At 39.3% G+C, this 15,400-nt stretch overlaps 1 protein-coding gene across 2 annotated transcripts in view; it reads left to right on the plus strand.

The window, feature by feature from the left end:
• Positions 1-15,400, plus strand: part of CRYBG3 (crystallin beta-gamma domain containing 3) — a 105,207-nt gene that overhangs the window by 16,138 nt on the left and 73,669 nt on the right. For both annotated transcript variants that reach the window (XM_032406380.1, XM_032406381.1), the window contains exon 2: positions 936-1,002. In XM_032406380.1, the coding sequence (XP_032262271.1) occupies positions 936-1,002 (67 nt within the window). The remainder of the gene's footprint in view (positions 1-935; positions 1,003-15,400) is intronic.

Below are 15,400 nucleotides of genomic sequence, written 5' to 3' on the forward strand. Positions count from 1 at the left end.
TCTGTGGGCACTTTACGGAGGAGGCAGAATTGCTGTTCCTTCCTTCCTCTGTGCTCCACAGTATTTTGTTCATATAGCAGCTGTAACTTTTCTCAAACTGTATTCTTAGTTTGTGTATCAGTCTCCCCTACTAGACTGAGTTTTACAAAGACCCTGACCTACTTGTTCTTACATCCTCAAGGCCAAGGGCAATCCCTGGAGCATGGCAGACAGTCATGATAATCTTTAGTGGGGGAGCTGTTCAATTTGTCTAGCATTACAAAAGTATGACAACAAGATAATGTATAAACAGAAATACAAAATTTTGTATTTGAAATGTATGTGTGCCTAATAGGAACCATAGTTTATTATGACATCTCATAAGGCATCTGTGAAGGTGTTCTAGACAAGACAATTAAAGGTGACAGTCTGGAAAATCAGGTTCTTAAGGTGCCATCTGGGACACGTTTGGGGCTAGATAAGCCTGCATCTACGTTTGCGTATTCCCAAAGTTCACTAGATGATCCTGTATGTTGATAAAGACTTGCTGAGGAGAAATATATTCTATTCGTATAGTACAAATATGGGCATTAAAAAAAAGATCAGGCTATGGAGAATCTTAATATAAATAAAATCGTAGAGTGTTAGTCATTTCCAAGATTGTGAGAGTTGTACACTGTTGCTTCTTTGTTCAGGTGCATCATCGCTGTGATGCTGATTATCAACATAAGAAAATGTAGCACATAATAGGCTCACAAAAATTTCTGAGGCCTGGATGAGTATTTTTGAATGTGTTTTCAAGTGTAGAGATTCAAGTCAACATATTCTTTTACATTTTGTACATGAATCTTTTGAGAATTGCATATAAAAGACCTTGCAATTTTTACTTTAAACTCAGAAACTATGATTTTAGTAATTCTTTTAATTTTAAAGAAACTGTGGTTTTTATTTTTCAGTGTTGAAAATGAGCCCATGAGCACAAGTCAGAAAAAGGATAATGTACTTTCATCAGAAGCAGTAAAGGTATAGTTTTAAATTAATATTTTATATTAAGCAAATATTTCTCTTAATTTCTGTTCCTACTTCTTTTAGATTCTGTCATCTCATTTTACATTTCAAAAACAGTGCTATATTATTTATGTGGAAATCCAGCCCAGCTCTGTTGGATGTAGTATTTAGGTGGGATGCGGTGAGGGGAGAGGGGCACTGGGGAGAGTTTGAGAGTGGGGTGTTCTTATCCCAGCTTTGCCACTAACCAGCTGTGGGGCCTTCAGCTGATGCATTTAATGTCTTTGTCCTTAGTTTTCTAATCTGTGAATTGGATTGCCTGACTTCCATAGTTTCTTTTCCCTAGGATGTTCTTTATGTTGTGTTTTATCAAACGCTGATGACATTTAATAGTGCTTTTGGAAGTTAATAACATGTTCTTAGTGTGTGATGGATATTTTTGGTCAGCTCACATATGAACCAGATTTCCTTCTACAGGACAAGCATGAAAAGTGTATAAGCCGCACACCTCCCTAGGTAGTTACTGATAAGTGTGGTTAAAAATCCTTGAAAATCGGGGTGCCTGTGTAGCTCAGTTGAGCATCCATCTCTTGATTTTGGCACAGGTCATGATTTGAAGATCCTGGGATGGAGCCCCGCATCAGCCTCCCTACTCAGAGGGGAATGTGCTTGAGGATTCTCTCTCTCTCCCTCTGCCCCTCCTCCCGCTTGCTTTCTCTGTCTCTCTCCCCCCACTCCCTCTCTACAAAATAAATAAATGTTTTTTTTTTTTTAAAGATTTTATTTATTTATTTGACAGAGAGAGACACAGCGAGAGAGGGAACACAAACAGGGGGAGTGGGAGAGGGAGAAGCAGGCTTCCCGCTGAGCAGGGAGCCCGATGTGGAGCTTGATCCCAGGACCCTGGGATCATGACCTGAGCTGAAGGCAGATGCCCAATGACTGAGCCACCCAGGCTCCCCTAAAATAAAATAAATGTTTAAAAAAAATCCTTGAAAATCACTGAACCTTGTAACATTTCTTTTTACTCATAAGTGATTTTCTAGGACCTGAATGTGTGTGTTGTTCAGTGATGTGATGCCAGGTACGTGATCGAGCTTCTGTAGCTGTCCCACAGTCATGGAGTTTGGTCTCATCAATTTTCTTTTCACATGATTTGTGACAATCCGTAAAGCAGAATGCTTGTGCTTTCCGTGAATTTCAGAGTAAATTAGCTTGGTCAACGGAGGGACCATAAAGTCATCTGAATTCTTCATTACCAATAAGGGGACTTTTAAACATTATATAAAATCCAAAGGCATTAGATACGGTGACGATAAAGCTATTTTCATTGTTCCCCCATCATAATAAACAATATAAATATTTTTTGAGAGAAAATATCAGGATCTGATTTTTTTTTAACTTTATCGAAAGAACAAATCAGGATCACCTTGCTTTCCTTATCTATCTTCGTTCCTTTGCGAGTTTGGCTATTAAATCCTGCTTTCAGGGACACCTGGGTTGCTCACTCGTTTAAACATCTGCCTTCGGCTCAGGTCGTGATCTGAGAGTCCTGGGATCAAGCCCTGCGTCAAGTTCCCTGCTCAGTGGGGAGTCTGTTTCTCCCTCTCCCCGTGTCCCCCATGCTCTCTCTCAAGTAAATAAATAAAATTTAAAAAAAAATCTTGCTTTCAGGTTTTACAACATTTCTACCTACTCTTTTCCTGTCAACTCAGCCAACTGTTAGCCAGCCTACTGGTTTACCACTGCAAGGGCTCTGTAGCTTTCTTCTTCTCTTCCTTCAGTTTTTGCATGTCTTCAGTTGCCTTAACTTCAAGACTTCTAATGGTATATATGCAGCCTTGCTCTTGAGTTATTTTACAGGAAGTATTTTCTTTTGAGATCTCAAACTTTGAGGTTTCTTTGGCTGCTAACTCCTTCACTCCATCTCCTAATCCCTCACTGCCTCCATACCTGTCTTGACCTTCACCAAACATTCCTGCCATCCTTGCTGCCTTCCCCTCAGAGGCTCCACTTGTTTCCCCACTTGACCTGTAATTGATGCTGTACTACTCCAGCTATAATCTCACTCAAAAAAACCCCACAAAAAACCTTCAGCCTTCAGATTTGGCCTTTCCTCTAGTCCTACTTTGTACCTGCAGAGATTTGTTCCAGAAAGTCACACATTTGTAGATGCGGTGAATATGTACATTGGGCAGATACATTGGCTGGGCCTCCATGGTTAGTCTTTTCTATCCATTCTTAATATCTTGGTTTGAGTGCCCAGGATAATTTCAATTTGGGATCGGGGTCCCCAGGTAGATATGGCTCATAGTCATGAGATTGTTTCTCTTAGGATTTGAGACCCATTAGATTACTTATACGTGGGCAGTGCAGTTAGAGAGTAATAGAGAGTGTACCATGGCACTCTCCCTGCGGTGGCCTGAGCATTTGGCCCTTGTAATTGTTGCTTTACCTTCCAGAAGCTATTAGTAAGATTTCTTCAACCTAGCCACACAGGCCCAATGGTTTAGATACCTGTTGCCAGGCATCAGAAATATATATATTTTGATAACACCAATAGTCAGCACCATACCTTGTGGGGGAAAACAGGTTAGAACAATATTGATGATCCTGTTATTCTAAATGGTCTCAATTTAAGTATTTTCGTTAGGAATGGAATAAAATATGCATTTGTTTTCTAATGAATAGTTTTCTGAAGCAGCACTCCACTCTAATGTGACATTTGTTACCATGCTTCCATCTTGTTAATCTGAATTTTATGATAATGCCTTCTGTGATAAGAAAAAATATGCAGCATTTTTCCTGGTGAGTCTGAAATATAACAGATTTATGAATAATAAATGTTCTTATCCATTTCTTTTTGTGAGTATTTGACTTTGAGATGCCAAATCAAGATGTTGACGATTGTTTGGTTATAAGTTTAAGCTACAAAAATTAATTATATTTTTCAAACAACTAAAGACCATAGAAGCTTTATATTATCTTTGGACATCATTATATTCTTAGTTATCACTTAGATGCTATACAAGGTTTGCTGTTTTGCTAACATTGGTAGCCATTTCTAATGCTAGCATTTATCATTCCACTGATAAATTTCTTTTATATGAATTAGGTTCTTATATCTAGCTGGCAAAACTTCCAGATATTTAGTTCATATTCTACCTTCGTTTTTCTTTGGGGTCTACAATTTTGTCTTGTAGCCTTAGACACTTGGTCCTGTTGCATTCATGTCTACTGTTATTTAAAAGAGTAGGAAGTCATGTTCTAATTCCCTGCTGCCATCTACCTACTTCAGAAGAATTTTCATCCCTTTTTGTCTTCCAAGGATAAACTCCCGAAAGCCCCCTGCTTTGGTTTTGATCTGGTTTTGGTCCCCCTGGTTTTGGACTCTTATTTCCTGCCTTCTCTTAGACCTTGCCTTGACTATCCATCCCTCCATCTTCACTGGCTTCTTTTTCTTTTCTGAAACACAGTTGTTTTGGGAGGCACGTGGGTGGCACAGTCAGTTAAGCATCCTACTCTTGATTTTGGCTCAGGTCATGATCTCAGGGTTGTGAGATCGAGCCCTGTGTCGGACTCTGTGCTAGGCGTGGAGCCCGCTTAAGATTCCCTCTATCCCCCTTCGCCCCTCCCACCTCCCTCTCTCTCCCCTCTAAAAAATAAACACACAAAACACACTTTTTTTTTCCCCTTTGGTGGGTCTGGTTTCCTTTCAATCTATCATTTCACGTCACTCCCAATCACTGTTTAATTCGATTCTTGTCTCTTCTCTAGTTCCCTCAGACATGGGAAACTTAGTACTATGCCTGGTACATGTGTCATAAGTGCTCAGTAAGTAGTTAAATGAGTAAAAGTCATTCCGTGAAACCAGTGATCTCTTGCTAATCGCAGTCAATAGTCTTTTCTTAGTTCTTATTTTATTTAACCAGTTGAGACACTTGATTTTCCAGATCTTGTCTTCTTTCCACAGATTTGCTTTTTTATCTTTTTTTCCATTAATATTGTACTTCATTGCAATTCTTGCCTCTGGCTATTTCCTTCTGACTTTCTGGCCAAATTACTTTTCATCTAGATGTTTCTCAAAGTCCTCAGTTGTCTTCAATGTCTGTCTTCCAAAGTAATATCTTTCAATCGTATTGCTTCATTTTTTGGCTCTCAGCCCTCTACTTGACATCCCTTTTGAACTCTAAGCTTGATTGTTGGGGTTCCAGACATTTCTGTATGGATGGCCTTTGGTACTTCAAATTTAGTCTGCCCAAAAGTCTCAGTATCTTCAGAGATGTTCTCTCTACATGTATTTAGTTGAGAGGTGGAGGTGGTGGGAGGTAGGGAGGATTGTTTAATTGCTTGGGATGGGAGAAGAGCCCTGGGTTCAGGTATTCCATCTGGAGATTTTCATTTTTCTTTTTCTTTAAGATTTTATTTATTTGACAGAGAGAGACACAGTGAGAGAGGGAACACAAGCAGGAAGAGTGGGAGAGGGAGACACAAGCAGGGGGAGTCTCCAGGAGAGGGAGAAGCAGACTGTCCGCTGAGCAGGGAGCCTGATATGGGGCTCCATCCCAGGACCCTGAGATCATGACCTGAGCCGAAGGCAGACACTTAACAACTAAGCCACCCAGGCACACCCAATCTGGAGATTTTCAACCAAACTATTTACTTTTAATCCCACTGCCCTAAGTGGTACCTAGTGTCTTCAAAACCTGAACTTTTTCAGGCTGTCTATGGAGTAGATTGTGTCCCTCATGATCAGAGTTCCCCCTTGCAGCCACTTGGGTAGAAGCTTCCTGTGGTGAGTTACTTTGCCTCCATCCGCCTTTGCCTTCTAAAACTTTTTTGAAATCTCTTATCTGCTCATATGCACTCTCTTACTCTTTTTGTATTTATAACTGAAACCGTTCCTTTACTGTCATTTTAGAATGTTTTGTACAAGAGAAGCAGTCAATATGTGTGGCTCGTCAACAGTGTTAATTGGAATTTTTATCTTTTTATAGTTGAAGAAAGTGAATCTCAGAGATTGTCACTTAAGAAAACCCAGACTGTTAGTGAGAGGAGACAAGAGAATTCAGATGCAGTTCTGTATAATGCTTCCCATTTGTGAATTTAATTTATAAGGTATATTCATAAACTAAATTTACCAAAAAGAAATCTTACTAAAAAAATTAAAAGAGCTATGCACTAAGTCTATTTTCAGAAATGATTCATGAGCTAAATAAAATGAATTAAACCTGGACCATAGGTTATAGATTCTCCAACCCAGACCTCAATAATTTGATGATTTTTAGGCTTGTTCTCAGTAGCTTGATATCTGCTTTTTATAAAATTTAACTTTTGTCCCATTTTAGAATTGTTGCTTATAACTAATCATACAATTTTGATGAAGGTTCTGGAGTGGTTTTCAAGAGACAGTGGTTGATAGATGCCTTTGATGTTCTATGAATAATCAAGGAGTATCAGTCTAGTGCGTATTATTTTTATTTATGATTTATAACACTTATTTTTAGTTTTACAAGTAAATCATTTATAACAAAGATCCGTACGTTTTTAACTATTGCCTCTGTTTACTGATAGGTAAAGATGGAAAAATTATAGCTCAAGAATATCTTACTGAAGAAAAAGTCATTGTTTTTTATATTAATTTTATATTGAATGTACAGTGCTGTTTAGTAAGATGGATATATTAAATTTATACATCTGTTCATATTTTGGTTTGTGTAACTCTTCTTTCCTTATTGGTTTTTTTCAACTTCCTTTGGCCAAAAGTGAAATGACAGTAAAATTTAAATGCATTAAATGTTTTCTTGGTGGGCGCCTGGGTGGCTCAGTCGTTAAGCGTCTGCCTTTGGCTCAGGTCCTGGGATGGAGCCCTGAGTCGGGCTCCCTGCTCCTCAGGGAGCCTGCTTCTCCCTTTTCCTCTGCTTCTCTCTCCGTCTGTCTCTCGTGAATAAATAAATAAAATCTTTTTAAAAAAATATTTTCTTGGTTAGGTTAGGGGAAAATTGATTACTGAACTAATTTTTAAATAAATTACGGCCTTAATAAATGCTTGCTATCCTTTTTTCTCAGCGATACAGATAATAGCAGCAGTATGACATCAAATTAATAAAAGATTTTCAAATTTTTCTTTTTCAAATACAGGAACTCTTTTTTAAAAAAATTTCAACTTAATCACATTTGGAACCCATTTATAAATAGATTAGCTTTAATTGATAGGAATGTTGATGATTGGAATGAGTGGTCTCATAGTAAGCCACTATTTCTCTGCTTCTGCCAACTATGGGCCCCCTTGGAAAAGTTTTAAAATTAACATATGCCGTGATGGAAAGAACAGTCTTTGGAATCAGACAAATCTGGGCTTAAATCCCAGCTTTCCATATGGTAGTTTTGTAATCTTGGAAAATTTACTCAACCTCTTTGAACTTTGGTTTGCTGATCTTTATGGGTGGAGGGGAGGTGTTCAAATCCTATTTCATAGAAGTGTTTTGGAATTAACTGAGATAACATGTATAGCACTACACGATGCCAGACACAACATAGGTACTCAGGGAAAGAGGTGCCTTCTTGCCATATAAAGTCTGGCTAAACCTTAGAAAGAACTCTTTTGTTTGAGAATGGTGCTGATTTTTTCTGGGTGCATAGTATAGAAATAACTATTAGAAACATTGATTCTCTATCACATTTGAAAAGAAGGCATACGTGGAGATAGACATATTGAAATTTAGCTAGAAGTCAAAAATTCTTACCCCTTGATTGCTTCTGTAAAGACTGAGTGCTGTCAGAGTGTCTGAAGTAGAGATCCCACTGTGTCACTCTGTGGTCAGATGCCCAAAGGAACTGGCAGGGCTGAAGCCTGTCTGTATGGCTGGGGCTGGTCTGCGGCCTTGATACCTTAGAGTTCCTGGGTGTTTAATGTGTTATAAGGCACCTGGTTTGATTTGCAGCAGCTCATTCTATTATAGACCTGTAATGGTCCTACTTTGTGGTATGATGGAGTACCTTATCAAAATGGAAACAGACTTATGAAAGGTAATGTACATACTCCAGATTTTTGTGAGTACATTTACCTTCATGGGTGCCAGATATTGATTCAAGAACATTAGAGGGGGTTCTGAAAAGCTCTCCTAGAAATAAAAACATTTATTATTCTGGCCCAGTGTTTTCATTGGAGAACTCTTTATACCACAACAGAAAGGAGTGGCTTTTCTCCTATCTTATGTCATTTTGTTCCTTTTTTCTTCTGTCCTTACACAACCTGCCCTGGTTGATTTGATTTCTACCTACATCTAAGCCTGTGACAAAGCTCACACCTGTCCCTCCAGCCCAACATGTTTTGCTGAGCATCAGGGTAATAGAACCAATTCTTTGATGCACCTTTCCTGCCAGTGTTGCTGGATATAAGATTTGACACATTCAGAGTTGAACTCAGAGTATTTTATCCTAGTTCCCTTCTCTTTCTGTGTTCTCTGTCCTGCTAAAAGGTGCCACCAATTACCCAATCTTGATGTTTGGAAATGATTCTATCATTCTGTCTCCCTCCCCATTGTGCCAGGGACCATCAACAGCCCTTTCTTCCTGTCCATACCCATTGCTACTCTATACTTCAGACTTTTCTCTTTTAGATCAATAGTTTTTACTCCTGTGTTGTTTGTTCTGACATATATGATAGATGACTGTCTTGGGTCACTTAATGGTTAAAGGCACTTATTTGGTACACCATATATAACTACATCCCTTTATCAGAGATTACATGGAAATGAAAAACTGAAAGTAACACCTCAGCTAAAACCTTGATTCTATTCTAGAGCATTTTTAAAAAGTGAAATTTCAGCTTTTTAACTAACTTCAGTAATAAGTTATTTGTGACATCTCAGAACTGATCACAACACTGAGATATGACATAAAAGTTGTAGGTAATTTGTTATGTTAAACAATAACCAGCTTAGAGCAAAATAGTTGAAGGCCAACCTGCTGGCCTGTTCTAATTTTTTAGTGGAAAAATAATGCTGTGATAAAAATGTAATGTTATCTTTCAAGCAAAATTACTTTAACAGTGGGAGTATAAATTGCTCATCTTTGCACCTTACCATTAGTCATGAAATCCATTTGAAAAATTTTGTTCATGCAAATATGTATCAATAGTTTATATGGAATTAATCAGGCATCCCACCACAAATTAAATCCATTATGATGAAGGTAAATAGTAATTTTGATTTAAAATTTTAGCACTACTTAATCTATAGCTAGCTCAAGATATCGGTAATAATCTGATAATAATTATTTCCCTCAGAATTGAGGAAATTTTAACTGCTGGTGGTAGAATTTCAAATATTGACAAATTTGCCAAGCAATATGTAGCAACCAGATGTCTTAGGAGAAAATTAACTAGAATTCTCAAGTAAGCAGCTGGTTTTAGTGTATGAGTGCCAGATTTTAGTACCTGTTAATTTAGGTGATAGTCATATTTAGGATGAAATTGTTTTCACCTTGTGGTGACAGGGAAAACAGTTGTTAGGAATGTTCACTGGAAGAACATGTACGTAGGCGATTTCCATTCTGAAAAAACTTCTATTGTAATAGAAATTTTCCAGACAAAGAGGGCAAGGGGTAAGTGGTCTCAGCAGTGGGAATAGCATTATTGCAAAGACATTCTGTAGGAGAGAGAGAGAGAGGAGAAGAGAGATGGGGAGAGAATGAATGAGGGTGGATATGATGACATTAGGTATTTGCAAGCATTGTGAGTGGCAGGAGATGAAATTGGAGAAAGTTACAGGGGGCTAGACCCACCAACACCTTGAATGCCATGCTTGAGAGGTTGGATTTTATCCTGACAGCAGTGCCGTGATAGTGATTAAAGGCCTTTAGGGATGACCAGATTTGAATTATAAAAGATTACTCTAGTTTTTGTCTGGAGAATGGACTGGGGACAGTGCAAGCAAGGAAACAGGTGATGTTTTTGTCTGACTTTTAAACAAGCGGAAGTATTAAGATTTGCAGAAAATGAAAGAATGGAGACAAAGCATGAACACATTCAGTATTGGATGTATTGAGCTTGAGGTTCCAGTGAAGTACCCAGGTGGATATGGATGCCTGATTGATAGTTGAACATACTGTCTGAGCTGCAATCAAAATCTGGGAATCATCTGATTAATCTGTGGGAAATGAAACCTCGTAAAGAAGATCATGAAGAAAAAGCAGGCCCAGGCTGGAAATTGGAGAAATATGTTCTGTAAGGGATGGCTAGAATAATGTGAGCTTGAAGGAGATGGAGAAAGTGTTTGAGGGGAAGAAGGAAAATCTCAGAGTAATGTCATGGAAGCAAATGGAAGATTGGTTATCAGGAAGAGATTCAGTCTCACTTTCTGCAGATGCACCATGTAAGAAGTGTATTGAATTAGCAAGTGGGACAGGGTTTCTTAGAGACTGTGGTCAGCACAACTAGGGAGGAAGTCAGATTGTAAGGGCTTAGAGAGTGATTGGGAGGAAAGGGGAAAGAAGATGGTGAGGGCTGGGAACCCTTTTTTGAGGAGGTTGGTAGTAAAGAGAGGAGAGGGCTATCCTTGTGCATTTACTTTTGAATGGTGGGCTTCCAGAAGGGGCAGATGAGGAACTGTGGTTCCCAAGGAGTCATCAAGGACTCTGCACTGGTACCCTGGTGAGGGAATTCACCTTGGGAAGAGGAGGAGTCCTTCCTTCGTGGTGAGCGTGCTAGTGAGTGAAGGAAGTGTGCCGATGCTGCAGGAGTCAGGGCTCTGAGGGAATATCTTCATGAAATAGAGAGTAGTGACCTCTGCTGAGCAAAGGGGTAGGATAGTGGAGTGGGTGGGAAAGGTGAAAGAGCTGCTGTGGAAAATAAGGAAAGGTTACAGAGAGATTTCCAGCTGGGGCTGTAAATTTTGAATTGTTCGCAGCCCAAATCTGCATGGTGTGCATATCCTTGTGGTGTTTTAAAACAAGACTCACTCATTTAGTTAGAGAAAGATAACACTGGAATTTTTCTCAGTGGGGATGACCAAGGAATAAAACAGAGACTTTGAGGTTACTGGTTGTATTTGATGGCCGGGCAGAAAAGATAGGAAACTGTGGGAACTGAAAGGGACAGTGTAGGAGAAGACAGAAGCTATGATGGGGCAGGAGGAGTGGTGTGGTGGGTACACCTGGGACAGTAGAGTAAGACAGCTGGAAGGAGGAGAGGGTGTGCACATGGGGAATGCCTGAGATTGAGTTTCAGAGGTGATACAGTTATGGGTGACTCACTAGGGTCAGAGTTAATGGAAGAGGCAAGAAGAGTGGAGGTGAAAGTCACTGGAGTTGAGGGTGTTAAAGAACTGGGAGTCAGGGTGTTCAGAAGGATCATCCTTTCTACGCACAATAAAGGCAGAGTCTGAAGTAGAAAGGATGACCAAGCCAGGTGCTCGAGATTGTAAAGGAAGAGTCACCTGGCTCTTCATTATTTTCCACTCAGCAGGCTCTTTGGTGACAGCCTCTATCCTGTGACCTTTTTGACTTTATTCCCTGTGCCACTTACCATGTTGGCACAGCACCTGCCACATGCTCTAGGATACTCGAGGGGGTGACAAACTAATACCAGTTGGACCTGCAAATAAATTCTTACATCATTAGAATGTGGGCTCCATGAAAGCAGGGCTATTGGTGTTTTTTGTTTTTTTGTTTTTTTCCGGTTGCATCTAAACACCTGGAATGGTATCTTGCTCTTACTTAATGAGTGAATGATTTCGAGCTTGCATGGACCCTAACTGCCACTTGGTATACCCATTTCAGCCTAGTACTGCATTCCCCAGAGACACTCGTCCAAGTCTTCTCTGTTTCGGGAGCCCAAGTCCCAGCTCCACCTGTGTGTCCCTCCTTTGGCTTGCCATCTCTCCTCTCACTTACTGAGGTCAGAGCCACTTGGTGGACCTTGCTCTTTGTCTTCTCTATTTACAGAATTGCTCAGACCTTGCCACTTCCTTACCTCTTTACCTGGAAGAGGACTTGTCCCTAATCCACTTCAAAGCTAACACTTTCCCTTTATTATTAGAAAAAGTATTAGAGACTCTACTGGTCTCTTTATCTCACTTTATGCTTTTCACTCTGGGACCTGGCATCCTTCTCTCATGTACAGCAGTTATTCTCTTTCCAGTAGGTATAGAGCTGATCCACAAAACAAGAACAAAAAACCATTTATTCTGTCTTAGACCTTAAACTGTCATATTCTGTCTTTTTGTTGTTGTTAAAAAAATTTCTCAAAATATTCCCTTCTATTTACTGACTATTCCTGTTCCCTTGCCTGCCTACTCACAGCTTAACACCTTGAATTTGGGACTGTACTCACACATTCCTGAGCTGTTAAGACTATTCCTCCTGCATTCCTGGGGCTTCTGTATAGTCCTCATTACTTGTTTACTAATCCAACAACTATTGGAGCACCTCTGATTGTCAGACACATTTCAAGATGCTAGAGATACTGCACTGATTGAAATAGACAAAAATCCCTGCACTTGTGGCTTTTACTTTCTAGAGGAAGAAACAGATATTAAATAATGGAAGTGTATATGTGTGTGTGTATTTGGGCACTAGCAAGTACAAAGGAGAAAAAGCAGAGAGAGGATATTGGCACTTTCAGAGTGGAGGAATTGACAATTTTGGAGTGACTGGGGAAGCTTTCAATGAAGAGATGAGTTGTAAGTAAAGGTCTGAAGGAGGTGAGGGGGAGTGAGTCATATAGCTATGTGAGGGAAGAAAATCTAAGCAGAGAGAAGAGTCGATGTACATACAGTTCCCGAGGCATGAGTGTGCCCGTTGTTTTTGAAGAACAGTGGGGGAGGATAGTCATCTTTCTAGACCTCACAGTGGCATTTGGCATTTACTCCCCACTTGCTTTTGGAAATAGTCTTTGTCCTTTGCCTTTGGAGACCAGTATTCTGGAGGGATGACTTGGTCTGGTTTTTGCCTTCTCCATCTCTCACTGATTTCTTCTCTAATTTGCACCTCCTTTTAATCTTTTTTTTTTCCCTAGAGCCCTTTTTATCCTGCATACACTGTGTATGGCCAAATTGCATTCTTAAACTGCACTTCTGACTACTTTCCAGACATCTCATCTTTACATCAGCAGGGGACCAAAAATTCAGTGTTTGACATCTAAGTAATTTGTTGCCTTACCTCCTCCCATCCCCACAAGATCCTGATCTCACCTTTCCTATTTCCCGTATCCATTTTTTACTTTACTCAAATCATTGCCCAATTTAGAAAACTTAGTGATCTATGACTTTGTTATCCCTCAGCCTCTGCTTTTATTAGTCATCTTATCCACCTCATTCTCTGTTCTGTACCCCAGTCTTCAGCCACACCCCTGCCATGATAAACAGAGTTCATAATTCTGTGTCTTTGTACATAGTATACTGTGTGTCTAGGATGCTCTTCTCACCCTTCAGGAGCAAGCTCAAATGTTACCTCCTCTATGCAGTGGATTCTCTTGTAAGCCCCACACAATAATAAGCAATGAGTATCTTGCTAGACTGTAAGCTCCTTGAAGCTGAAACTATGTCTTACTAATCAGTGTCCCTGATGTTTTTCGGTGCTTCCCTGTATTAGGCACATAGCAAAGAGAGGAGATGGATGGATGAAATTGACCTAAGGACATTGCATTATAGCAAATTGAGTGTGAAGGGAAAAAATTTCAAATTCCCCAGTTACATATGCCTTCATCAGTAGCCTTTGTTGTTATATGTGGAATGCCAACATCTTTGAGAGCAACTGGAATTGATGTTTTGTTTGCTTGAATCCTGACTGCTTTCATTCTACTCATTGGAACATTGGCAGGCAGTCCTTTTGGCAGGCAGCATTGGCCCTCGCTTGTGGCAGGCTGAATTTTATTGTTGTTTAGGCTGAGGGGAGAGAGCAGCTGTTTTAGATCAGACTTAAAATTTTAATTATATAAATAAAGAATTTATTGTGTTTACTTTGGATAGCAGTGCTCTTTTCTGCTAGTTTTTGTTCCTAGCTTTAGATGCTTTTTTCTTGTTGGGAGTATTTCACTGACACAAATTTCTCAGAAGATTATTAGGGAAAAATTAAGAAATGGAGACATCTAAGGACAAAAAGTGCTATTTAGTAAACTGAAGGTACAGATTCTGGAATAGCAAAGAAGCTGAAAATAAAGGGAAGGAAAAAAGTGATTTTCAAAAAAAATTTTTTGTATAATTCTAAAAAGGTTAAATCTAGGGGCACTTGGCTGGCTCAGTCGGTTAAGCCTCTGACTCTTGATTTCAGCTCACGTCATGATCCTCAGGGTCATGAGATCAAGCCCCACGTGGGGCTCCATGCTCTTGGTGGAGTCTGCTTGTCCGTCTCCTCTGTTCCTCCCCTGCTCACTCTCTCTCCTCTCTCTCTATCTCTCTCAAATACATAAGTAAAATCTTTTTAAAAATAAAGTTAAATGTAAAGGTTTTCACTTGTTTAGCAAAATGTACCTCTTTTGTTTAGAAAGCAGTTTATTGTATTTTGGGAGGAATTGTCAAGTAAAAAATAGCTGAGGCAGTGAAATAAATAGTATTTTTGACAGAAGTCATCTTGAGATTTTATCGATGTCAAAAAAATGTAATCTCCATGTTCTCTTAATATCCCCCTTTTTTTAAACCATTGCCCCAATTTTATAAGACTCTTGTGAATCTCTGAAGCATTTTAAGAATACTTATGATATTCTAATGAATAGCCTACGGTTTACTTCCTTCAGATAGCTACCCAGCAAGAGCAGTCATTCATACTAGCTATAGAAAAAAAAAGAAATACACTGTTATGTTCATGTTACAGTCTTAGTTCATTTTAACTCAGGAAGAAATGTTGTGGCTGATAATTACAACAAATTAAATGGCATAGTTAAAGGACAAAAAATGTATATCTTTATACACATGAGCATTTTGGAAATGTCAACTAGCATTTCTTTTGCCAAACTGAGAGGCCCTTTATGTGAGGAGAGGACACAGCTAATTTATAGCACATTCTCCCAGTAATGAGCACAAGGTTGGAGGGATGAGGTGGAGACAAGTGGGAGTGAGTTGCAGTTGAAACCAGTAAAAGGTGAGACTTTGACTCTGGAAGGTTGGTCATATTCTAAATGTAGAGACTCGCGAGTTTTTTAAGCTCCTAACACATAGAAAAATGCTATCTGAATGTTTCCTCAAAAATACCCTCTGACTCTGCAAGTGGAGAACAGACTTTAAATATTGCTTGAAATTAATTACCTGGGCTAATAGGTTCTAAACCTTTTCTCAAGCTTTCATATGCTAAATTGTATTAGTGGTTAGGGGAACACTCCATTAAAACTATTTTGAATTTGGATTAAAATATGGAACGAGGTAAACAAATAACATTGAAATTATGATGCTCTTGCCTCCTTGAGGATCAGCCTCTT

Source organism: Phoca vitulina, unplaced genomic scaffold (assembly GCF_004348235.1).
Source record: "Phoca vitulina isolate PV1807 unplaced genomic scaffold, GSC_HSeal_1.0 scaffold8, whole genome shotgun sequence".
Taxonomy (NCBI): Eukaryota; Metazoa; Chordata; class Mammalia; order Carnivora; family Phocidae; genus Phoca; species Phoca vitulina.